Consider the following 27,762-nt stretch of genomic DNA (forward strand, 5'->3'; position numbering starts at 1 on the left):
GCCTTAAGTTCAAATCAACTTTGAAAAACTTCATACAGACTTTATCCTAGGTCAGATTTGAATGTATGACTTCAGCACTGAGCAGCTAAATTACCATACTTCTTCTTCTTTCTTTCTTTCTTCCTTCTATAGAGTAGGAGAAGAACAAGAAACACAAAGAAAATGCAAAGTTCATGCAGACGTTGTTTTTGGTCTAACTTGAACCTTGGACCCCAACGCAGCAAGGCAACAGTGGTAATGACTAAGCCACCGTGATTTTTTTTTCTTCTTTTCCTTCCTCCTCTTCCAGAAAGGAGGGAGAGGAAGAAAGTGAAGCAGCAGAAGGAGAAAAAGATGATTGACTCTACGGTTGCCTTTTAACACTGGGGTTCTAGGTTCATGTCCGCCTATGGACAACATCTACATGGAGGTTGTATGTTCTCATTAGGCCTCCCTCACGCAGATGTTATTTTTACAGCGTTTAGCGTTGCCTTTTCAGCACAGCGCTAAACGCTGTACAACGCTCCCATTCATTTCAATGGGGCTGCTCACACAAGCGTCAAAACGCTGCATCTTCAATGCTGCACTTTAAAAGCGGTGCATGTCCTATCTTTGGCCTTTTTCAGCGTCGCCCATTGAAATGAATGGGAAATGGTTTCAGCGACGCTGAAAACACAGCAGAACTTGGTGCCGCGTTTTTGGCAGCGTTAACCGAACACCGATTTTCGGGGGGAAAGCCCTAGCCCAAAAATCAGCCCCAGCTACACTAGATGGGGGAAAAAAGCAATACTTACCTTGCAGGTGCTGTCCGGGTTGCATATTGACATCATCTTCCCCACTTCTGCCCTAATCACCAATCAGGTTGCTGGAATTGTGAATTAGCCAACCCAAACAACCAATCAGGTTGCTGAAACTATGAAAACAACCAATCAGGTTGCTGGAATTGTGAATCAGCCAACCCAAACAACCAACCAATCAGGTTGCTGGAATTGCTGATTATTGCAGAAGTGGGCAAGAAGATGTTAATATGCGTCCGGGTCCCTGCCGCTGCTCTCTGGTGCTGCTCCAGACTTCCCCTGCACTGACAATCCTCTATTGCTGTAAGCGAGGTTTGAGAACCCCGCCTCCAGCAATGGATTGCTTTGATTGGTTCTCGGCACTGGCTCGATGGCCAATCACAGCCATTTATTGACCGGCTCAGCCAAATGGAGCTTGTCGGCTCTGATTGGCTGAGCTAGCGCCGAGAACCAATCACAGTGATCTCTTGCTAGAAGCCGGGCTCTCAAACCTCGCTTACAGCAATAGATGACCTGTCAGTGCCGGGGAAGCCTGGAGCAGCACCAGAGATCAGCGGCTGGGACCTGGACGGCACCTGCACGGTGAGATACTTTTTTTTTTTTTAGCATCTTTGGCTGCATTTTCAGCTGTGCTCAAAATGCCGGCAGAATGCATGCCAGCGCTGCTGAAACGGGACGAATCTCCAGTAAACGTAGCATTGAAAAACGCTGCCTTTCTGCAAACGCCTGTGTGAGGGGGAGGCCTAGGCAGTCTCCACATTTGTTTTCTTTTATCCTTCATCAGATTAGATTTTTTTCTGTTTTCTATAAAAAAAAAATCAGATGTCTGACCGATGCAAACCGATCCAGTATTTTGAAAAATGGATTAGTTCACTTCAGTTTGAAGCCGTTTCTTATCTGGTATGATCGGTTTTTAAGCGACCTCTGTTCATACAGCGCAGGTGTCGGCTGTTTATTACAGCTGACACCCGGCAGCAATTGCTACAATCAGCTGCACAGCTGATCTGGGCTATTAACCCTTTAAATGCCAATGTGTCAATTTTGACAGTGGCATTTAAGTCTGCAGAACGATGTTAACAATATAACAGAGTGGCTCCCGGCTGTAGCTTTATCTATTACTAGACCATACCATGTAACACCTGATAGAAGACGCCACACTTCTGGTTTTGGATAATTTGGCCACAGCAGCCGTTAACATAATTAACCCAAATAAAACCAACCAACACAAGGGGAGGTCCTTGGAGCCCCATATATCTGTCACCTCACCAATTTCCATGAAGTATATACCAATTGCCTCCAAGTACTCCCAACCACCTTGGAGACCCAACAGGCCTTTACAAGGCTTAGACACACCACCATCTCTACAGGGATTACCCCCCTGTCAGAGCCAAGAGGTGACAGACCCAAGACCAACCAAGAATAACATACGGGGAAGGTGGCTCTCCACCCCCTGCCTTCTCCCTCCAACCAATTTTGTTACCAACTCCAAGGACCCCCCCCCCCCCCACCCACCCGCCCACCCACTGCTGGTAACCCTGTCCTGCCTGGGCCTCCGACTACAGTCCTGCAGGCCTTGCTCCAGCCCTTACTCACGCATGGTGGCAAAACCCCTTAATGTCACAGGGCATATAATTACGTCCTAGGGGTTCAGGGTTTGTATCGATTCCACCCCATACAATGCGGATGCCAGCTGTCTTTGACAGCTGACACCCTTCTACAACAGTCACAATGAATCGCAATTGTTAACCCTTTAAACGCCACTATCAGTTCTGACAGCAGCACTTAAATGCCCTGATCAGTATTTTAGGGTCCCGAAAGGCCCACCCATGATAACATGGCAACCTACAGCTTACTGAAGGCTCCCAGGGCTACCTTGGCCGATTTAAGTATCAAGCCACAACTGTCAGGGTGCAGTATAATGCAATATTATGGTATTGCATTATACCCTAGAAGCAATCTAATGATGGCAAGATCAAGTCCCCTATGAGGACTAAAAACAAAAAAAAATCGGGGAAAAAAGTTAATTAGAAAAAAAGTATTTAAAAAAGTTTAAAAAAATACCCTCTTCCCATATTCACAATTTAAAAAAAATGTGTTTTATATATTTGGTAAAAGTTGGATCTATAAAAGTAACGCATTTTTTATCCCGCAGGGTGAATGTCTTCTAGAAAAAAAAAACATAACACCAGAACTGAGATTTTTTTATTTTTTTTTGTCACCCCGTCTTCATGAAAAAATGTAATAAAAAATGATCAAAAAGTTACGTACTTAAAAATGGTACCAATAGAAACTACAGAACGTCCCGCAAAAAACGAACTTTCACACAACTATGATGACAGAAAAATAAAGTTAAAGCTGGTAGAAGACGGCGGCATCAAAAAATACAAAACTATCTAAATTTGGTATTGTTGTAATCTTACTGACCCACAGAATAAAGTTCTGTCCCTTCTGCTATAGTGTGTATGCTGTAAACACTCCTTAGTCCTTGCGCAGCCCCCCTGTCCGGGCATCTGTGTCAGCTGTTCTGCTTTGGTTTAGCAGTCTTGCTTCTTTGTAATGTTCTTCCCAGACTTCTCCTCCTTCCTTTCTTTATCCATTTCTGAGTCTGGCGGATGTGAATGAGGTCGTTACCAGGACAACAGGAACTGTCTGCCATCCCATTCACAACCATTCAATACTGGGAGACTGTCCCAAAACCTGTCACCTCATCACACCACCCATACCCAACAACCCGGGGCTGTAAGAGTGAGAATATGACAAAGATACCATTGTGTTCTTATCAATGTATGGAGTAATAGGAGGAGATATAAGGGAGGTATATGGAGCAATAGGAGGAGATATGGGGTAATAGGGGGGATATAGGGGTTATATGGGGTAATAGGGGGAGATATAGGGGAGGTTATATGGGGTAATAGGAGGAGATATAGGGGAGGTATAGGGGTTATATGGGGTAATAGGAGGAGATATAGGGGGTTATATGGGGTAATAGGAGGAGATATAGGGGGTTATATGGGGTAATAGGAGGAGATATAGGGGGTTATATGGAGTAATAGGAGGAGATATAAGGGAGGTATATGGAGCAATAGGAGGAGATATGGGGTAATAGGAGGAGATATAGGGGAGGTTATATGGAGTAATAGGAGGAGATATAGGGGAGGTTATATGGGGTAATAGGAGGAGATATAGGGGAGGTTATATGGAGTAATAGGAGGAGATATAGGGGAGGTTATATGGAGTAATAGGAGGAGATATAGGGGAGGTTATATGGAGTAATAGGAGGAGATATAGGGGAGGTTATATGGGGTAATAGGAGGAGATATAGGGGAGGTTATATGGAGTAATAGGAGGAGATATAGGGGAGGTTATATGGAGTAATAGGAGGAAATATAAGGGAGGTATATGGAGCAATAGGAGGAGATATGGGGTAATAGGGGGGATATAGGGGTTATATGGGGTAATAGGGGGAGATATAGGGGGTTATATGGAGTAATAGGGGGAGATATAGGGGGTTATATGGAGTAATAGGAGGAGATATAGGGGAGGTTATATGGGGTAATAGGAGGAGATATAGGGGAGGTATATAGAGCAATAGGAGGAGATATGGGGTAATAGGGGGTTATATGGGGTAATAGGGGGAGATATAGGGGGTTATATGGAGTAATAGGGGGAGGTTATATGGAATAGGAAGATATAGGAGCAGGTTATATGGAGTAATAGGAGTAGATATAGGAGGTTACATGGAGTAATAGGAGGAGATATAGGGGGTTATATGGAGTAATAGGAGAAGATATAAGGGGGTTATATGGAGTAATAGGAAGAGATATAGAAGCAGGTTATATGGAGTAATAGGAGGAGATATAGGGGGTTATATGGAGTAATAAAAGGAGATATAGGGGGGTTATATGGGTAATAGGAGGAGATATAGGGGCTTATAAGGAGCAATAGAAGGAGATATTGGGGAGATATATGGAGTATTAGGAGGTGCTATAGAGGATTATATGGAGTAACAGGAGGAGATATAGGGAGCTTATATAGAGTAATAGGAGGCGATATAGGGGAGGTTATATGGGGTAATAGGAGGAGATATAGGGGAGGTTATATGGAGTAATAGGGGAAGATATAGAGAGGTTATATGGAGTAATATCAACAGGCAGTGGAATAAGATTTATCCAACTTCTCTTTTTATTCTGTCAATTAAAACCAGCAGATACGCGTTTCGGAGTGGGCCCCTTCATTAGTCAAGCTGTGTTAGACATAACTCTTTTGAGATTGGAAAATAAATCCAAAAGTGCTGGTATTGCCAGAAGGCGCTGCGAGCCTACCTGGGAAGACCAGGAGAAGACCACTTTGCACTTTATCCCAAACCTGTTGAAATTTATTGGAAAGCGGCACCAGGCCACCAGCATTGTTTCTCCATTTTGTCCACCAGTTGGTGGCTCTATCTGGTCAGCAGCGCCTCCTAGACAAATTAATTTTCACACAAATCTACACTTTTTTTTTTCCCCTTCAGCTTCTTGAGGCTTCTGGTCCCCGGATATCCTAGCAGGCTCCAGATCCTCATACACGCCGGGTTGGCTCCACCCCTTTCCTATTTCTTTATATGGAGTAATGGAACATGTTGGTGAAGGTTATATGGAGTAATAGGAATAATAGGGGGAGGTTTCATACAATTTTTATGCACATATGATCATTTGAAATAGCTGGTCTTGAAGAGCATGTTCACATTTGCGCCAGAAACTTTCTTTAGAGTCTATGGTGTCGCTTTGTACATAAAATTCCAGTAAAAATAGTGCAGCATGCTGCGTTATTGTGTCTGGGAAATGCTGGAAGCTGAACAGACTTCACTATATTGAATGGGGACTTTGAAGCGGCTGCATCTGGCACTTGCTTCTAGGATAGAGCCAAACAATGGAAACGGTAAATGCAGCCTAATTACGGAAGTTCCTCCTCTGTAGCTTTTAAGTTTGGTACTTTTCATGGTGACTGCTCTGAGTAATTATTTAGGTTCTCTGAACGAAATCGCACTCCTTCCAGGTCACATGAGGCGGTCGGCCACCTCTGTCGAATTGTGTTTACTGAAACAATTGTTTAATTGGCCTCACACTGACCAGTGTTGTATTATGTGGGTAATAGCGGGATATTAAGTGCTGTGGCCATAATGAGATGTTGACAGACTTACCTTCTCTTGCAACTGTAATATGCACGTGGTGAAAATAAGTGAACCTTTTGGAATTACCTGGATTTCTGCACTGAATAATGTGGTCTGGTTGTTATGAGTTACAATTATAGACACACAGTCTGTCTATTAACACACAGACAGTTGTACTGTTCATTCCTTTTATTAACCCTTTGCAATCCAATTTTGGATTCAGGGTTTCCTAGGGGGCTTTCTCTTTCTACCATTATATAATGGCGCCATCTGCTGGTTAGAGCCAGTACTGTGGAATGGGACATGCTGGAGAGGCCCCCGCCAACAGAGCCAGTAATATACAGTAAGAATACCCTGCCGGACGTCTTCCGACATCGGAGCTGTGTACAGCCATCAATCAGAATGTCTTCAGACGTCAGACAGTGAATTGGGAAGGGTTAAACCCAATGAATAGTCATCCATAATGTAGAAAAAAAAGAAATTAACTCTTCCATCTAATAGCCCATAGATTCCCTGTGCGTTGATCCACAAAGTGACCAAAAGTCGGCAACGACTGAATGGATAAATCACCATCATCATATTCCCTTTAGCAGCAATCATCTCTGCCAAGCATTTCCTGTAGCTGAAAATAAGATTTGCACAACGGGAATTCTGGATCATTCCTCACTGCAAAATTTGTGTCAGGTTATCAATATTTCTGGGATGCCTTGTGTGCACAGCCCTCTTCAGGTCATGTTACAGCATCTTCATTGGGTTCTGGTCAGGATTCTGACATAGTCATTCCAAAACACAAGTCTTTTTTTAACCATTCTTTAATTGATTTCCTTGTGTGCTTTGGGTCCTTGTCTTGTCGCATCATCCTATGTGTCGTCAACTTGATGGACAGCTACCCTTATATTCTTCTGTAAAATGCTTTGATTGACCCTGGAATTCATTGTTCCCTCAATGATTGTAAGGGGTCCAGGCCCTAAGCAGCAAAGCAGCCCCAAATCGGGATGCTCACTCCACCTGACTTCATCTCGGGGGTGTAACTATAGAGGATGCAGGGGATGCGGTTGCACCCGGGCCCAGGAGCCTTAGGGGGCCCATAAGGCCTCTCTTCTCCATATAGGGAACCCAGTACTATGAGTAAAGCATTATAGTTGGGGGCCCTGTTACAAGTTTTGCATCGGGGCCCGGGAGTTTCAAGTTACGCCTCTGCTTCATCTTATTGCGTTGTGGGGCATCCAGGTGATCTTGGGCAAACTTGAGGAAGGCTGCAGTGTTTTAGGGGTTTTTTTGGACAGCAATGACTTCTTTCATAGTCTTCTTCCTTGAGCATTATTCTTTTTCGATGTTTTTCTAATAGTGACCCATGAACAGTGTTTTGTAGTCTGTAGAGTCTTCTGTAGGCCTTCTGCTGTTCTCCTTGAGTTCTTTCTTACCTCTTTTAGGATTGCTCATTGTGCTGATGGAGTGATCTTACACCGTTATTGACCTCAAGTAGACTTTTTATGGTGGACGCCAAGTCTGTTTCTAACAGCCTAGGCATTATACAGACCAATAGCATTGGTCTCCGATTGCTTTAATACCTTAGATTTTGCTGTAAATGTTGACCGTGGCATCTAGATGGATCGGATCCCGCTCCCTTAACCAATCTGCTGCCCGCATATGATCGCAGGGTGCCGTTGGTTGCCATGGCAGTTAAAACCCAAATAATAGCCTCTGCTTCTGTCATGACAGCAGCATATTAATGAAGCCATGCAGGAGGCAGGGACTAATAGACCCATCTGTCATTAAGATAAATGACAGACAGACCTAATACATTGTACTACATAAGTAGTGCAGTGTATTATCTATGCAATCAAACAACCGCATGTTCAAGTTCACTTGTGGGACAAAGAGATGTAGTAAAAATATTTTCACACAGAAAAAAAATTCACATAAAATGTAAATAAATTGCCATTTTTCAACTAAAAATCTATTCTGGCTAAACCACAAACCAAAATAACCCCTACAAAATTGGTACGTTCATAATACCCTATACTATAAAGTTAGACTATTGATTCCACACAGTGTGTGCTGTTAAACAAAAAAATCAAGAATTTCTGATTTTGATCACTTTGCCTACAAAAAAGTGAAATAAAAAGATGGCAAAAAGTTGTATGCAGTCCAAAGTGGTACTAATGAAAAGGGCAACTTGTGCTGCAAAAGACAAGCCCTCATAGAGCTCCCTAGACAGAGAAAAAAAACTAAAAAGCGATCGCTCTTTAAATCTGTTGATTTCAAAAATAATGCAAACAAGTAAAAATGTGCAAAAGTAGTAAAATATATTTTAAAAACTATGTAAAGTTAGTATCACTGTAATTTTACTGCCCCGCAAAATAAGGTTCCTTTATGCCGCACGATAAACTGTATGACGAAAAGCCACAGTTGCTTTTTTTATGTAGACCTCTGCTGACAAAAAAGTGCAATAAAAAGTAACCAAAATGTTATCAGTTACCCAAAATGGTTCCAAAGAAGACCGCAGCTCCTTGTGCAAAAAAACCATCCCCAGAAATCTCCGAAGACAGAAAAATAAAGTTCTGGTTCTCGAAATATGGAGATGAAAAATTTTATTGTGCAAAAGTAGTAAAACATAAAAAAACATATATGAAATTGGTATCGCTGTAATCGGACTGACCTGCAGAATAACAGTAGCCATTCATACTGCATGGCGAACGCCATAAAAACGAAAGCCGTACAACAATGAGTGAATTGATTTTTTTTCTTTCACCCTTCCCCCAAAATTGATGCCTTGTTATACTCTGCGCAGCTTGCGCACGCTCCTACATTATAGATGGACATAAAAGAAAAGTCCCAAACAAAACTACTATTTCCTATGAATACCTAACGCATGTGTCAAACTCAAGGCATATTTTTTGTATTGTGGACATATTTACTATGTTTTTCACATGCGCAAAAAATACACAAGAAGGTCCCACAGATTTCTCCTGCCTTCATGCATAAATACACAGTGAATACATATGTGTGATAGACATGATGATTAGTCAGTGTAAAATGTCTATCGATTTGTACTAAACTAGACGTATTATGTGTGTTATCATGTCTATCACATATGTATCATACATCTTTACTGCATATTTACGCCATCCCATTGACTTTAATGGTCAATTTTGTTCTGTAATATAGACCAAAGTAGGTTGTGCTGAGATTTTTTTCACACGCCTCAAATACAGTAATACATAGAACATGGTAACATGTTGCAGTGTCCCATAGGGAGATCCCGGGCACCTGAGGGGAGCTGGGAGGGTGAAGTCTTGTCACGGCGGCACTTACCAGACTCCTTCCCAGGAGGGACACATGCAGCCAAGGCCAGAGCATCACTGCAGTCCACCTCAAACACCCCACACACATGATAACAGAGGTTATAGTTGTCACGGGTGACACCACCGTTCCTACACACCGGTATGACCTTCGGTGGAGAATAAATGCAGACAGAGACAGTCTTTCAGTACCACGGGGCCTTAGGAACGGTTAGCGCCCGGCATAAACTTTACTTGTAAATCTTGAACAGAATATACAAGGCAGTTCAGTTAAAGACTTTACAGTGCAGGCAAATGACTTCACAACGTAGTACCTCCACACGGCTCTCATAGGCTCAAAGACGCACGTGTGTGACCAAAGACTATTTTCTTGCAGTACCTCCACCCCACCTTGGAGACGCGTGGGTGTGACAATTAAAGGGTGTACCTCTACGTAGTAATCCAGGCTCAGGATGGCCATGTAGGAAACTTTAGAGGATTAATTAGTACCTCTGCACTGGCCTTGAGAAGAAGTAGTTACTTACAAATGCTCTCTCTCTTGGAGGGCTCACTCCATTAACATCCACTCACAAGCAGCACAGGAAATCTCTCTACCGCTTTCATCTTCACCACAAGAAGGCTAAAGGTGCCTCCATGTGGTTCTGTGTTAGGTGGAACTCAGGTAGCAGACAAGATGGAAGACCACTACTGCTTTCCCGCTCTCAATCACTCCTATTTACATCTTCTCTCATACGACATGACAAACATGATACATTTACATGCAGGCTTTGGATTTTATTAAACATTTAACCCTTCTAGCGCTGCAGCTGCGCAACACTCATACTGGCAATTACAACAGTGCATCAACATAAGACATACATGTATGACATTTATGAAGGAGACCAGGATGGTGTACTGGGCCACTACAATGTCTTACCGCTGTCTCCACAAACATACTTATTACACTCTTCACCACCCACAATAAAAATGACAAGACGGTCACACATTATATTGTTTGTGAGTAAACACTGTTTATTACAATATTGGCTACAACCACAAGTCCCAACAATATCTGATATTATACAACAGATCAAATACCTCCTCTATATGGATAGGGTAGAAACAGAATGACGGGCAGAATCGAAGATTCTTCCATCAATGGCGTTATTGATTTCAATGAGAGCCGTGCCTGCAGTTACAAGCGCCGGCCACTACACAGAGGTCGGCGCAGAGGCTTCCGCTCCGACCTCTGTGTTATTGCGGTGTTGACAGCATGTGCCCACTCAGTTGATTGGTTGGGGTGCCGAGCGGTGGACCCTGGCCGATCAACTATTGATGACCTATCCTGATGATGGGTCATCAATAGTATTTCCATGGAAAACCCCTTCAAAAAAGGTTAATGCACAAGCTCACACAATTTCCATATTGTAATGTAATGTACCTTTATTTCTATTATTCCTGTTATGTTATAGCTAAATACCAATAAAAAGATATTTTAAAAAACAAAAACGCGTGAAAAACGTATGACTGAATACTCCAATGCAAATTAATGATGTTTAAGCCGTCCGTGTTATGCGCATGACACAGAGCGCAAGTATGCCTGTGAGAATGAGCCCATATCAACGGCCCTTTAAAGGCAACCATAATGCTGATGTGGCCCTCAGTGAGAATGAGTTTGACACTTCTGACCTTCAGTAATACCATGAGGGGGGTGGTTTCCAAAATGGGGTCATGCTTGGGGGGCTCACTGTACTGCCTACCTCAGGGGTCTGCAAATGTGACAAAGCGTCCAAAAATGATTCCAACAAATTCTGTGTTTTTCCCTTTTCGACCCTTACCATGTGCCCAAACAGCAATTTATGTCCACATATGGGGCATTTCTGTACTCGGGAGTCATTGGGTAGTAAACTGTGGGGTGCTTTCTATCTTCTTTTCCCTTGTGAAAATGAAACATTTGGGGCTAAACCTACGCATTATTGGGAAAGTTCAAATTTTTCATGGCTGAATGTCAAACATTTGTTGGTTCAAAGTGGGGTCATTTGGGGAGGGGTGGGGGATGTACTGGGTACTTCAGAGGGTCTGCAAATGTGACTTGGCGTCTGAAAATTACTCCAGCAAAATCTCCAATCCAACAGCTAACTGGCGCTCCTTCCCTTCTAGTGGCAATCAGGCATGGATAGTCAACACTGGAACAATAGTTGAGGTGGAACGTTGAAGGCTTGGTCATAAAATTGTAGGGAGAGGTCTGGAAACTGGTGGATTGCATAGGAAAGGGAATCCCAGTGAGGCAGAATGACACACAAGTTTTATATTTGGGAGGGTAAGGAATAAGGTAATGGGCAGAGTAGAGGTTATATGCATAGTGGTAGACTATCATATCAAAAGAAATCCGACACCTGAGCAAGAATCAAAAAGTAGTATGTATTTCTATATGTTAATATGTATTGGGGCTCCTTTGGCCCTGATGACATTGGATACTCCCTGTGGTATACTTTCTACTAACCTCTGATACACTTCAGCTGGTATTTCCTTCCATTCATCCTGCAAACGTCTGGCAAGTTCTCTCAAAGCGCAATGCATTAACTAGAATGGTACAAGAACCATTGTCATTGGAATGCAAGATCGTTCTATGGAATGATGAATCACGCTCCATCACATGGAGGTACCTGGTGTGGAGGCACCTGAGGAACGTCTGTTGCCTGAGTGTGTTGTGCCATCAGTTAAGTTCGGCGGAGGATCCGTTATGTCCTGGGGATGTTTACTTGGCATGGTTTGGTCCGTTGGTTGTAGTGACAAGAAGCATGAACATGGGAGGTGACCCTGACATTCTAGGCAATAATGTGCTGCTGACAATGTGGTAATACTCTGGGAATGGTCAGCCATACTTCCAACAAGACAGGGACGTAACTAAAGTTTGTACCCGGGCCCAGAAGGTCTCTCTTCTCCATATAGGGAGCCTAGTACTTTGAATAAAGTATTATAGTTGGGGGCTCTGTTACAGATTTTGCATTGGGGCCCAGGAGCTTCAGGTTACACCTCTGCAACAAGCCAACATGCCTTGTCACAAATCCAACGTTATTTATCGTTGGTTTGAGAATATGGGTGTTCTATGATTGGACTGGTCTGTACAAAGTCCAACCTGAACACTACTGAACATCTTTGGAATGAACTGGAACGCTGGGTCAGGAAATATATGTTCATCTTCTTTGAGAGAACTTGTCAGACATTTTAAGGATGAATGGAGGGAAATGCCATCTGAAGTGTATCAGACATTAGTAGAAAGTATGCCACAGTAAGTATACAATGTCATTAGGGCCAAAGGAGCCCCACTAAGTATTAACATATGGAAATAAATACTACTTTTGATTCTTGCTCAGGGGTCCAATTACTTTTGGTAAGAGTGTAAATAGGGAAAGAGCTATTATTCTCTGTCAATCCCTCCATAAGGTGCCCAGTGCCACAGAGATGGATAAGGTTAGAGGAACATGAGAGGGAAGTAACTGAGTTGACTAAGTTGGTAGATTTTGCAGTGGCATTTCTAGGAAACCGACTGAAGGGTTTTCCTATGTGGTTTCTAAATTGCTGTTCAGCAATGGCATATTATTGGCACCTCCATACAGGGGCCACATATGTTCCTCTTTTCCTGTTTGTAGCAGAGAGGCTGTTGCACCCTTATTTTAACACTTCATTAAAGTCAACGCGAGACACAACCAACTGGGCACAGTCAACTGTATCCTTATCTTCGGCAGAAGGAGTTTTCCAATCCATGATTTTTTTTATAAACCACTTATCGTGGTATAGAATAAAAAGGAGTAATACCTTGCAAATTCTCTACCCCTCCGGTGCCAACGCTTTCCTGGTCCTCCACCAGTATCCAGTGACCAAACACTGAAATGACATGTAACTGATACAGCTAATGAATGGCCGCAGAACTGGCATCAGTGGTATCAAAATGTCACCTGCGCAATTGTCATGTGTCAAAACGCCTCATCCTCAGCAAAGTCGAGTAAACACAGAAGCTTTGTTAGAAAACCCTGTAACCCGATAAGGACCAAGTGTCACAAATACATATATGGTGCTTGCTTCTGGGCTTTAATCCTGCACCATTGTAAATATTCATTGTGACCATGTGTATATGTTTTTATATAGATACGTCTTTAGATTTGTTCCATTATGCCTGAGGAAGGACCCTGAGAGGTTCAAAAGCTCGCATTAACATTATGTATTTTTGTTAGCCATTAAAAGGTATCAAATCTACAAGATGACTTGGTTTCTCTTACTGAGAACAATCACACTTTGCTCTACCGACTAACACCGTACCATTCGCTTTACCTGAAAAAAAGGATAGAAATGTCCAATTGTCATCCGATACTATTTTCTGCCTCCATTATTAATCTCTCATTTTACAATTTAGCCTAATGTAAATCTTGTAATATACATCACTGTGTTTTCTTGCTGTTCCTAACTGAACCCATATCTGTGTCCTTAGCAGAAGTCAACATAAAGGTCCAAGTATACGAGAATGGAGACCTGTCGCCCCTGGCCTCAGCCGTGGTGGAGATATTTGGAAATCAGAGCGGTCTGGCTTCTGGAGTCACCGATCAGGATGGCATGGCGGTGCTGGGCATCAGCTACAGACTGGGGACCTGGGTTCTTGTCACTGCTAGCAAGAGAGGCTACGTGACCAACTCCGTGCCCTGGCGTGTGGATAGACTTCCACGTAAGGATTGTGAGACATGCCATATGTATGTGTATATCTGTGTGTTATGTCGGGTTTACTGATATGTGGTCCAGTGCAAGTCCTTTGGGAAACATACTGGATCACTAGGACAGAGAATTTCTTGTTGGTCTCCTACATTCTTAACCCCGCTCATAAAGCCATCCTTTAAAATAACATACCATATATGAGTCTGACCCTTATAGTTCTCTAAAAACTTTCTCCAGACTCCTGGATGAACTTGGGTTTAATTATGGGCATCTGGTGTTATTTTCATATTGGAAAGTTTATTGTGCCACCTGTCCACCCTGGTCAGATGTAGGGAAATTCTTGGCAGGCCCAGCCACAGCTGTGTCAGGGAGCGGTCGCAATGCCGTGTCCTTAGCTTTTGGGTTGTCTATGGAGGCAGCGTGGGCTGAAATAATGTTTAGCCTCTCAATTTGCTGAAATGTTGAGGTATATTATTCCTCATTACTACCTACTGAGTTCATTGGTTCTATTCACAAAGCTGTATCCACTGTGCTTAGGTACACTCTATTCACAGAGAGGGCAGCACAAGTCGACTGAAAGTTTGAAAAAGCCCTATTCACAGACGTGACTTGGTTAAAAGTAATAAATTTTATTAAGTTTTATCTAAAAAAAGTGCCCAATCGTGTTTTTTTAGATAAAACTTAATAAAATTTATTACTTTTAACCAAGTCACGTCTGTGAATAGGGCTTTTTCAAAAGTGCCCAATCGTGTGCTTAGGTACACTAGTCTACCAAAAGTAATTGAACTCCTCAACATGAATTAAAAGTAGTATTTATTTCCATATCTTAATACTTAGTGGGGCTCCTTTGACATCCCTAATAACGTCTGATACACTTCAGCTGGTATTTCTCTCCATTCATCCTGCAAATGTCTGGCAAGTTCTCTCTAATGAAAGATGCATCGGCTCGTCTACAATGGTGCAAAGAGTGTTGTCATTGGACAGTTAAACAATGGAAGAACATTGTGTAGAGGGATGAATCACTTTAAATCAGATGAAGGTTCCTGGGTTTGGAGGATCTTTGCCCATGTGTGTTGTGCCAACAGTTAAGTATGGTGGAGGTTCCGTTGTGGTCTGGGGAAGTGTTACGTGGCATGGTCTTGGTCCATGGGTTGTAGTGACAAGAACCATGAACACGGAGATGTACCATGATATTCTAGAGAATAACAATGTGGTAATACTCTGGGAATGGTCGGCCATACTTCCAACAAGACAACGCGCCTTGTCACAGATCCGAAGCTGTTTTACGTTGGTTTGAGGATATGAATGTTCCACAATTGGACCGGCTGCACAAAGTCTCAACCTGAACCTACTGAACAGCTTTGGGATGACCTCGAATGTCGGGTCAGGAAATATGAACAGTGTCCATTTTCTTTGCGAGAACACACCAGATGTTTGCAGGTTGAATAGAGGGAAATATCACCTGAAGTGTATCAGATGTTAATAGAAAGTATACCACAGAGAGTATCTGATGTCATTAGGGCCAAAGGAGCCCCACTAAGTATTAACACATGGAACTACAGACTACCTTTGAGACTTGCTCAAGTGTCCACTTACCTTTGGTAGGATAGTGTAGTTAATGTGTTTTTGTTTTTTATTCACCTTCATGATATCAAAAGAGAGTAGAGAGCCTTGCTCAGTTCCTCCTTTACATCCACACTGCCATACAGTTCACTTTTTGGGCATCCTTTGTTTTATATTGTCACTTTACCATTGTTAGCTGCTTTTTCTTCCGCCTCTGGTCTGGCAGGATGTATCTTGTTTCCGGTCTCTTATCCAAGGTCACAAAGAGAAAAAAAATACAATTTTTGTCACAATTTTCTCTCCGCTATCTTGAGTTTTTTTCCCTCCTCCTCCTTGTACTTCTTTTTTCATACCCCTCCCCCACCATCCTCCATAACCTATTGAGACAATACAAATACCCTACATGGTGTAAGGTTAGCTACAAATGTGGTGGTGTGGACTGAGTAACAGAAAAAAAATCTATGGCCATGGAGTGATGTAAAATAAAAAAATAAGCCATTCTAACTTTCCTTAGTGCCCTTCCCGATCCAGCGCAGGAGTGCTGAAGCCCAAGAAGCTGGCAGCGATCACGCACAGTTCATAGTGCAAGCGATCACTCAGCTGATCACAGGCTTCAGCGGTTGTATGCTGTTTATGGCATTATCACTGCTGAAAGGTGTATTCAAGTCACTGGCGTAACTATAGGGGATGCGGTTGTACCCGGGCCCAGGAGCCTTAGGGGGCCCATAAGGCCTCTCTTCTCCATCTAGGGAGCCCAGTACTATGAATAAAGCATTATAGTTGGGGGCCCCGTTACAGGTTTTGCATTGGGGACCTGAAACTTCAAGTTACGTCTCTGCTTAAGGGGATAAGAGAAGTTGGGGGGCCCCAAGATAACCTTTTACCTCCGGGACAATGTTACTTCATATTTTTAAAACATGGTTGGGTAGAAGCTGATGCAAGACTGGCGATCCTGTTTCTCCTGTCCTCCTTGTTGCAGCCCCCACAGTTTGAAGGAGAATGGATGGAGCGGCAATAGCGCATGCGTGGTGCTGCTCCATTTTCAACGGGAAAGTCAGAAATAGCCAAGTGCAAAGCTCTCTTTCGGCTAATTCTGTTTGCCCTATTGAAATGAATGGAATAGCGGCTATGAATGTGCCACCTGCATGCCATTCAACGACGTCAATACTTGCTGCAGAAGCTACCCAGAAGTGAGAAGGACGAGGAAATCCCCAAAATTCATGCGATCATGGGGGTCACGGCAATCTGATCTCACCGATTTTATCAGTTTTTACCCATTTGGTGAATGGGTGAAAACATGAAAAAACATGGACCAGGATACCCCTTTAAACCTATGATTGGCTGAGTGGTCACCTGCACAATGCACAACACATGACCACTGCCAGCTTCTTCAGGGTTTGGAGTGGCAAAACCAGGACTCCAGCGCTGGACTGGGGGGGGGGGGGGGGGGGGGGGGGGGCACTGAAACCTGAGAGTATGGCTTGTTTCTTTAGTTACACCATTTCATGGCCAATAGATTAAAACTTCTTTAATGCCACCTTAAGAAAAGTTTCCCTTCTCAGTGTAAAAAGCAAAGTCTTGTAAAATTGTCTTGTTAGTTTTGAAGAACTGGACTGACCAGACCAGACTCCAGGAATGGCAAAGTCTAGTTGGAGAGCAGTCTCCGTGGGTGAACCCCAATGGGCAGTGCACATTCTTAGTATTCATGTCGGTCTTTCCTTCTTCATCTCGTGCTCTTATAACGTGTTTTTATTGCAGTGTATGCCTCAGTCAGCCTGTACCTGGTTCCTGAGCGGCCGGCCACACTCATCCTGTATGAAGATGTTGTGCAGATTCTGCTGGGATCACCAGGTACTACTTCCTGCATATTAACTGTATGAAAAGTAGAGGCGACAATCACACCAGTTTTGGGCTCTCGTTTGGCATTCCACTTGTCTGTTTTGTCATGGGAGAAGAAAAAAGGGAATGCTGGATCCGTCCAATGACCGATAAGAAGGATGCCAGATGGGCGCCTTTGACTATAATAGAGCCTTTTCTGTTTTCATCCTGCCTTCGGTATTTTTCCAAACGAAATGGCGTAGCACAGCATGCTGCACTAATTCATCTGGAATTTAGGATGGATTTACACTGATGACTCCAGACTGAACTTTGCCACATATTTGAACATAGCCTAAAGGCCCATTTACACACACAGATAATCTTTCAAAAGCTTGAAAGATCAGCGATCGTTTTGCATAAAGTACTAATAGGCTCTAATTGCAATTACGACTTTATCAGCTTCATTTGCATGCAAATGAGCTTCTGCAATCTGTTGCAGAACTCAGCAGGAGGTCTGAGCTCTGTAATTAACTCTATTGTTCAGCCATGGGCTCCCCATGGAGAATTCAGCACCACTGACAGCAGACACAGTGTGCGGTCCTGCTCATCACCTGTTCTGCTGGTGGGGTTGACATCTGAGACAAAGCAATCAGCTGTAATCAGCGCCTTCCCCCTCAGAACACAGCCTGCATTCCTGCTTATCAGCTGTTCTGCGGAAGGATGGTTTTTTAGCAGAGCTGAAAACCATCCTTCGGCAGAAAACTGAAAGACGGGCACATTTATAAACAACGATTATCGCTCAAACGATGGCTTTGAGCAAATTTTTAGCAATAATCGCTGTGTCTTAATGGGCTTTTACATTTTGTGCAGTCCAGTCCTGATAACAAACCTGACATGGTGTGACCATCCCTACATGGCTTGATGACCTGTTTAGTCCAATGAGTATTATAGGCTGCTGTCATAGGTGTAGTAAAATGCAATACATAAGTAATGCAGTGCACTATCCTAACGATCGAATTATCTCATCTTCAAGTCATTGTAAAAAAAAGTTCAATTTAAAGTAAAAAAAAAAAAAGTTTCATTTAAAGCAAAAAAACATTTAAATGGATAAAATACTAAATATGTTTTTGGAAAAGCAGCACATAATAGATATAACCGCGTACGTAGCGACCAAGACAATGAAAATATTTAGTTATTTATCTTGCATGGTGAACATCGTAAAAGTAATAAAAAAAACCAATAAAGCAAGAATTCCTACTTTTCTTTTTCCTTCCAAAAACACAATTGAAATTAATCCAAACGTCACATGTACCCCAAAATAGTACCAATAAAAACTACAACTCTTACTGCAAAAAACAAGCCCTCACAGCTCTGTTGCTGAAAAAATAAAAATGCTTTGGATCCTGGAATGCGGGAATGCAGAGTTAGGCCTTAGTCAGACGGGCGTTTTTTCGCGCGATTTGCGGATCGCATGACGGATGCGCATCCGCAAATCGCGTGACCGGTGCCCGAAAATTGCCCGAAAATCTGCTCCTAGCCGCGTTTCATTAGAAACGGGCTGGAGCTGTCCAGCGCATTGCATTCAATGGAGCGGCAATACAGCCCGCTCCATTGAAAGCAATGCGCTGCGGGCGAGTGTGGGATGAATTGTCGGGAAGGGCTTAAATATATAAGCCCTTCCCTGCAATTCATCCAGAAAAGTGTTAAAATAAAGAATATATATATACTTACCTGCTCCCAGCAGCCGGAGTTCCGCGCGGCCGGCCTGCAGTGGGTGTGAAGGGGGTGTGAGTCAGACCTGCCCCCTGATTGGCTCAGCGCTGAGCCAATCAGGGGACAGGTCTGACTCACACCCCCTTCACACCCACTGCAGTACAGCCGCACGGAACTCCGGCTGCCGGGAGCAGGTGAGTATGTATATATTTTTTATTTTAACACTTTTCTGGATGAATTGCAGGGAAGGGCTTATATATTTAAGCCCTTCCCGACAATTCATCCTGCGCTCGCCGGCAGCCCATTGCTTTCAATGGAGGCGGCTGTATTGCCGGCTCCATTGAATTCAATGGGCAAACATCGTTCTTCTCTGCCACAGCTGTTACAGCTGTGGCAGAGAAGAATGATTTGTCTTCTATATGTTGTCAATGGGGTCGGCGCTGCTGCCGCCGGCCCCATTGAGCGCATATAGAGAAGAGAACAGGAATCGCAGATCGCAGATAGGTGCGATCTGCAATTTCTGTTCTATAATTTATCGGACGAGCGCATAAAAAGCGCTCATGTGTCCGATATCAGTGCAAAGCAATGGTTTTATAAAATCGCCGGACGCATGCGCATGCGCAAATCGCGGCAAAAAACGCCCGTCTGACTAAGGCCTTAATGGTTCTCCTTTAAAGAAAAAACGTGTTTTTATTGAGCGCAAGTAGTAAAAAATAAAAACCTTTATATAAACTTGATATCACAGTAATTGTGTTGATCCAGATAAGAGCCAGGCTGTAGTTTGGCCTTGTCTTGTCTATATGCAAATAAGGATGATGGAACAATACATCTGCAGCGCCACCTATTGGATGGCAGCAGTCCTGAAAATCAATGTCCGACCCGGTATACAGGTCTTTAAAACAATCCAAGTTTTAGTACAATAGCTCTGCAGCGCCACCTATTGGATGTCAGCATTCCTGACCCTTTATACAGGTCTTTAGAGCAATGATTGGGAATTGATGTCCATCTTTCTTATTTGCATATTATTGATTGGGAATTGAAAACCAAGCCAGAATCCATACACAGACAGCTGTTTCTGGGTGTTTGCCCCTCATCAGTGTGCAGTAGGATCCTGGCTTGGCTAGTGAGAGGCCTGTGATGTAAGACGGGAGGGGTAACATCACTCCTTAGGGAGAGTACCTATAATGTGAGTGAAACGAATAAGGCCATCCATGCTCCTCTGGGAAATTTATGCAAATAAGGAAGATGGAAGAATACCTCTGCAGCGCCACCTATTAGATGGCAGCATTCCTGCAAATCAATGTCCAACCCTTTATACAGGTTTTTAAGAAAAGAATTGGGAATTGATGTCCATCTTTCTTTTTTTGCATATAACCCAGAGGAACACAGAGATGGCCTTATAAGTCTCCTCACTCACTTTCTAGGTGCTTTCCTTAAGGAGTGATGATACCACTCCCGACCCATATCATAGGCCTCTCACTAGCCAAGCCAGGATCCTACTGTACACTGATGAGGGTCAAATACCCCGAAACAGCTGTCTGTGTATGGATAGTGGCTTGGCTTTCAATTCCCAATCATTGTTCTAAAGACCTATATAAAGGCTCAGGAACGCTGCCATCCAATAGGTGGCGCTGCAGAGGTATTATACCAAAACTTGTTTATTTGACTCAAACTCCCAAAACTTGTTTGTTTTTAGGTAGAATTGGACTTAATGGAAATTTGATGTGGCTTGTATTCACACGCAACACAAAGTATTACTGTGGTAGCTCACAACAGTTGCTGTTTGTTTCGCTCTCGTACTTGGGCATGGAGCAGTTAGAAACTATCCTGGTTCAATGCAGTACTATATCAATGAGAGTACCACCCTTGTGACACATGATAATTGGTTTATCGTTAATTTGAGTGCTATGTTTGATGGTACTGTCACAGGAGACGGTATTATGATGCAGGTTCAGGATACGATACAGCAGATGGAATTACAAATAACAGAAACAGTGTATCTTTTCCCGTAGATTTACCCTTTACTGACTACGGCTAACTAAATCCTGAGATTAGTAGTTCATGCGCAATGAGAAAAAAAGTTATACTTTGTTCTTCGTATGAAACAGTTATAATGCCAGTAATAACAATAATGCCCCAATAACCATAATGCTGTTTGTCGCCAAAGGCGGATTGGTAAGGCAGGAACACCGTTTGAATACACCTTAACGAGGCTAGACTCTGGTCAATGTGACAATAATAGTCGAATGATGATAAGAGCAGGCAGCATGAATGGTGCAATTCACATCCTAAGATGTACTTTATTCCTCCATGACACACACAATGAAGCAACGTTTCGACTTCCTCAGAAGTCTTTGTCTAGTCCTGATTGCTTCAGCCTAGAATTCGCCACTACCTTCCGAATAATTAACGTTCAAATATTTGCTGAAGCCCCTATACTGACTATTGACTAACTATTTTGTCTTTAGTGGTGTGCACCCCTATGGCTTTCACTAAGGCCACCCTCACTTACGACCTGATGCAGACAAATGCCTCGATATCCTTTTTGGATCTCGATCTGTCTGCTCTGTAGCGCAGTCCCATACTATTCATCTGGCAGCAAGAAGTTCCTATCTCCGCTGCACAGTCCTTTCTCCAAACAGACCCTCTCTCATACAGGGATTCAGGTTCCCACTTCCTCCTTCTCCTCTCTGGCAGCAGCAGCAGTCTCTCTACAGATTATTCCACCCTTTCAGTAGCAGCACCTCCACTCTACACAGTCCCTCAGCTCTGTCCTGTGATGCAGAGGGAAATTGTCTTTTTTTTATGGAGCTGAGAGCATTCCAATAGGACGTTCTAGGACCTTTCCCACATGAAACCTCCCAACAGCCAATCAAAGCACAGCACACTGGCAATATCTGGGTGCAATTTTTCAAAATGGCCACTAGAGGTCATTACAACCCTAGGTTTCTCATGTTCATAGCAACTATACTGTTTTGGGAAGCCCCTTAGGGGTGAGTCCCTTACACAGCACTGTGCGTCCTTGCCATTGGCAGGATTGGGTTATCATACTGACATTTTAGGCAAAAACGCATCGCATCGGTAAAGTTTGGATCCCCTCGATAGAGGATCAAAATAGTTTCCTATTGATTTCAATAGGAAACCTTGCATCGAATTCGCATGAACATCACACGGCATGCGATGTGTTAAAGCTCCCATTAAATTCAATGGGCGATGCGAAAAGTTAGAAGGATGTCTATTTCTTCCTGCTGGATCCACTTTCAGACTAAGAAATACAAAAAAAAAAAGAATTGCTCTGGGCAAGAAGGCCTAAAACACCCCAGTCTGAAAAGGGTTTATTTGGCGACTCTGTGGGTTTTCACGCGTGTCATTTTGAAATAACACAGATCTGCGATGGATTCATATATGGTGTAAAAATCTACCACAAGCGAATCCGACACAAGTTCCACATCTCAGGGCCCCGTTACACGGAACCGTTATTATTCAGGTGATCACTGGATTGTGCGAATCTGAATGATAACCGTTCAGTGTAACCACTGCCAGCGATTGAATGGCGAATGACTACTGTGAATCGGTGTGGGTGACCGCCCTGTTCCGCTCCAATCACTGCTTAGCACCCAACAATCGTGCCATCTAAAAGGACCCTGCAGGACTGGCACGGAAGTGCTGCAGATCTGCTCTTTTCAAAGTAAGTGGCGCAATCCGCAACAATCCCACCGCAAATCCACATCAAAATCAACATGGTTTCACACCAACACTTTTGCTTTCCATTGTTTGGCTCGATCCTAGGAGCCGAACAACGGAAGAGCCGCAAGCACTGGACTCGAATCGCAGCAGCCGGAACACATTCACTACACATGCTGTGCTATTTTGATATGGCATTTTGTGCCGGATCTGCGCCACAACACATCATCCAGCGCGAATGTAAACAGAGCGTGTGACATGCAGATTTTGTGGCATATTTGTCATGGATTTTTACGCCACATGTGACTCTACCCTAAGCAGGGGCATAGCTAAAGAGTCTTGGGCCCGGATGCAAAAGTTCACCTTTGGGCCTCCACTGTTCTCCCTCCACCACAGTTATTTTGCCAGTGGTCTTGCTCAAAAAATACAATACACACACACACACACACACACACTTAACTCTAGTAACCTCTAAGTAGTGCAGTTACCATGTAATAGTCAGGTACCAGTTCTACACAGTGATAGTGATTGCAGTGCAGTTACCTCCAGTGATCAGTTGTGACATCATCTCTGACAGCTATAAAGAAACGTTTCCTATATCTATGACTTGTCTTTGCACACTTTCCATCCTGCCACTACCCCCAACACCCCTAGGTGTCTCCCCCAGTAAATGTGCCCCCTCTTGTGCCCCACAAAGTAATACTGCTCACACATAGGAATGATTCACCCATATTGACCACCACAAGAAATAATGCCTGCTTTGTACCCTCACACTGTAATAACACTTCTTCATGCCCCACATAGAAATAATTATTTTCTGTGTTCCCTGCAAAGTACGGTAATAATGCCTGATTTATGCTCCAGAAAAGTGATAATACCACCCAATGCTCACAAAGTAATAGTGGTCTCTTTGTGCAACTTAAAGGGGATGTCTGAGTTATTATTTTTTTAATTCCTGCTCCCCATGTATAAAAATAATAATCATATACTCACCTCTCCCAGCTGCCGGCAGCAGCTCCATTCTCTTTGCCAGGACTGTGTTGATGGGCTGCAGTTGGCCTTTTTTATGGGATGTTACAGGCTACTGCAGCCAATCACATATTCAACACTGAGGACTGTGATTGGCTGCAGCAGCCTGTGACATCCTGAACACCGGCTGACTGTAGGCTTTCAGTACAGCATCATAGTCGAGGCCTGAGTATATGGCGCTGTGGGGACCCGGGAGAGATGAGTATGCAACTGTTTCTTATTTTAGCAAATGGGGGGCATGATTTGTTTTTAAATTTAAGTTCGGCAACCCCTTTAAAGACATAAAACTTCACTGTGCCCTCATAAATAGAGACCCCCCCCCCCCCAACTCCTGTGCCCTTATAAATAGAGCCCTTTGTGCCCATTTAAAAGGGTATTCCAGGACTTCTTTTTACTTTTGCTATTGTTGACTGACAGGGACCCACTGCACGCATCTCCGCCAGTCAGCTGATTCCTGGGGCTGCTGTCACTCCGGTCAGGAAGTTGAAAGCGCTGACCACAGTGCAGTGGCCCAGGTTGGTATTGCAGGCGCAGTTTCCATTGACTTCAATAGGAGCTATACTGCAGTACCAACCCGGCCTGCTGCACTGTGGTCAGCACTTCCTGCTTACTTGGCTGACCATAGTGACAGGGGCACTAGGAATCAACTGATCGGCAGGGATCCGAGCAGTGGGTCCCTTATGGTCATCAATAGCAAAAATAAAAAATAGTCTTGTAATGTCCCTATAAAGTACCCCCTCTGTGTCCTTGCAGCAATACAACTAGTGAGGGGGGCCTTGGGACCCCCCTAGCTTAAGGGCCAAGTCACAATTGCAACCCCTGTGACCCCTATTACTACTCCAGTGACCCACAAAGTCTTTTCCTTATTGTTTCCCCCACTTTATGATGCATTCTTGATTTGGCTCTCAAAAGCTGCATCAAAACTCTTTGCGTGACAGCAGCGTACGTGTATCGTTATCCACAGATCTGGCTGATTTTAAAGGCCGCTCAGGCTAAGTGGATTGACGGCTGCTAATGACTTCATTTGTTTATGTAACTGTCTGGAGAGTAGACGCTGGAGCAGCAGACGGAGCAGATCTCAAGGAGCTTCTGTTCCTTTCCACGAGATGTCATTCACATTGGTAAATTAGCATATCCTGCGATTCTGGGTAGTTTACATTATCCTCTATGAAGGACGTAAGGTGTAATATATGCACAAAATACTAGAATACTGCATGCTATGAACCCAGCCTAAACCAATGGCAGAACACTCGGTACCTCACCCGTATTGTGTTTGATATAAATATATAGTTCTGATTGATTCAGCTATTCCCTGTTTGTCTTCACAGGAGTCCGCAGCCAGCCCTTGGTCCAGTTCCAGAGAAAGTCTGCCCGCTTACCCCGATCCTCCACTTATAACCAACTGTCCTCTTCGCTCACCACTGCCAACAACCTCCACCAAATGAGAGGGTTCCCAGCATTTATTGGAGCCGATCCCGATTCCAACAATGGAGGTAGGAATGGATTCACTTCAGTTCTGTTGTCCCTTTCATGGAATGGAGGTGCCCAAAATCTACTAGGTTGCCCATTACTTAGAACGTTGACTATGATATCCATCATGTGGTGCAGAATACTTGTATATATGTGGAATTAAAAGTGGAAAAGAGTTAATTCTTACACTGCTCAATAAACGTGTGTCTACGCTGAATGGCTACTTTATTATAAACCCCACATCTAGTAGCGCGTTGGACCTCCTTTGGCATTCAGAATTGCAGCAATTCATTGTGGCGTAGATTCCACTGGGTGATGAAGTCGTTCTGAAGGAATATTGGCCCCTGCGGACAGGAAGCTTCCAGTAGTTGCTGCAAATTAGATGGAGGTGCCTCGTGTGGCGTAAGGCAGCAGAAATGCAGTCCTAAGCTCTCGCTTACGACCTGAAGGTTGCGAGTTCAATCGCCACATGGTTCAGGTAGCCGGCTCAAGGCCGACTCAGCCTCCCATCCTTCCGAGGTTGGTAAAATAAGTACCCAGCTTGGTGGTGGTGGGGAAATAAATAAATTACCTGAAAGCGTTGTGAAATAAGTTGGCGCTATACATTTATTTATTTACATGTTCTGAGAGGAAGGGTTCAGCGATTCATGCTGCTTGTGCCAAATTTTGACCTCCCATCAGCACAGGGCAACAGAAATCTGGATTCATCTGACCAGGTGATGTTTTTCCACTGCTTAGTGATCCAGTTTTTGCACTCTTTTGCTCACTGGAGTCTCGCCTTTCTGCTTCTCTTAGACAGCAAGGGCGCTGGAACTGGTTGCCTGCTGTTATAGCCCATCTGTGCTAATGAAGGACGAGTTGTGCACTCAAACACATTAGTTGGAGCACCAGCGTTGTATCCAGCTGCGATGTACTTGACTGTGCAGCAACTGTTCATCAGAACAATTCTTGACATCCTCCTCTGACCCCTTTCCATCAAGTTATTGCCAACCACAAGATCCCCTATTACTGGATGTTTTTCTCGATCACGCCATTCTCTGTATACTCTCCACACCGCGGCACGAGAAAACCCCACGCGGTTGGCAGTGAAATCCTAGCCACAGCTAGTCTCGCACTGATGACCAAACCCATTTTCGGAAGTCGCTCAGACTGCTGGATTTTCCCATCTAATGGGGATTCACATGAAGCTGATCTATTGAAAACGTGTCCTGTGATTTTATGCCGCACTCCGGGGCCACGGGGATAATTTCTATACAGGGAAGCTCCAATCATAAAAAGGGCCAGGGATCTGTAACAAAGGGGCCATTCAGTATATACTGCATTCTATAGGTCTGGTTGATCCGATCTCCCCGCTGTGTCAGTGGAGGTGTATAGGAATCGTAGGGGAGATTCCGTTCCTTCTGTACAGCTGCTATGATTGTGGCCTGTTCTGTGTTCCACCTGCACATGTCTATGTAGAATCTTCTCTGCAGCGCTGCCCGGGAATGTCATTTACAATGCTGTGAGCCGAGGGAGACGGTTTAATGTTCACATAATTAATTATTTATACTGTCTTCATATTTGCAGCACTTTGCAGTTTAAAAGAAATAATTGCAGCATAATCTCATTCAGCGCCCCGATGCTGAAATCGTAACGTCTACGGGGAGTCTTATAAGGCATTAAGCGGCAGAAAAGGTTGTTCGCTGCGATGTCATAAGTCACTTTGTACTTAATGGGCACCGATAGTCAGTCGCATTTATATGTTTATTGAAAGGGCTTTCTGCATTAATGAGTTACATTCTCTGTTCCCAGGTCGCCTCTATTTGGGTTAGTTAGACTACTAACTCTACTCCAAATATGTTTAGAGCCACAGCGCCTCATTTTATGTGCCAGGCGGCCGCGCAACATTCTACTCACCCCGCCTGCGGGTCCAGTCTGTGAGCGCTGACCTCTCCTAATAACGGACTTTTGTGCCAAGGTGAGGGGTCCACGGTCGCAGACTCAGCAGCGGCCGCCACCGAACCAGAGCTGCAGGCGGGGTGAGTGTAAAGCCTATAGAGTTGCTGCCCAGCTAGAGGCCAATAGGGCTTTGATATTAGCCTCTGGCCGGGCAACATCCCTGGTGGTGGGGGGTATTATTACTGTGGCCAAGTTATGGAAAACTGTTACTACTGGGGGTCACTATGGGGATCACTATTACTACTGCAGCCACTATGGGCGTCACTATTAGGCCTCGTTCAGAAAGGCAACCAAAATTTTTTTTAGGTCTGTGGTTTTCAGCTGCTCCGGCATGTTTTTATGTGTGCAAATACACGGCGTATTAGCGCATGTAAAAAAACCCCGCAGATTGAAATGTTGCATAAATATGCAGATTTCCTGCATATTCATTGCGTATTTGTGCCCACCCAATCACTTCAATGGTCTATTGCGATGCGTAATATGCATTAAAATAGGTTATGCTGTGTATTTTTCACGCGATTGCACATCGCATGAAAAAATCCGCTCATGTGAACGAGCCCTTAGGCCTCATGTCCACGGGGAAAATCAGGCCCGCTACGGATTCTCCATGTAGAATCCGCAGCGGGTCCCT

The 27,762-nt window shown here is 43.8% G+C and overlaps 1 protein-coding gene across 4 annotated transcripts in view; it reads left to right on the forward strand.

Annotated features, from left to right (window-relative positions):
• FAM171A2 (family with sequence similarity 171 member A2) overlaps positions 1-27,762 on the forward strand; it is a 46,855-nt gene that overhangs the window by 9,286 nt on the left and 9,807 nt on the right. For 2 of the 4 annotated variants that reach the window (XM_066586170.1, XM_066586173.1), the window contains exons 2-4: positions 13,699-13,938; positions 17,238-17,330; positions 25,052-25,216. In XM_066586170.1, the coding sequence (XP_066442267.1) occupies positions 13,699-13,938; positions 17,238-17,330; positions 25,052-25,216 (498 nt within the window). The remainder of the gene's footprint in view (positions 1-13,698; positions 13,939-17,237; positions 17,331-25,051; positions 25,217-27,762) is intronic. The other 2 variants (XM_066586172.1, XM_066586171.1) reach the window with 2 other exon arrangements.

Source organism: Eleutherodactylus coqui, chromosome 13 (genome assembly GCF_035609145.1).
Source record: "Eleutherodactylus coqui strain aEleCoq1 chromosome 13, aEleCoq1.hap1, whole genome shotgun sequence".
NCBI classification, from domain to species: domain Eukaryota; kingdom Metazoa; phylum Chordata; class Amphibia; order Anura; family Eleutherodactylidae; genus Eleutherodactylus; species Eleutherodactylus coqui.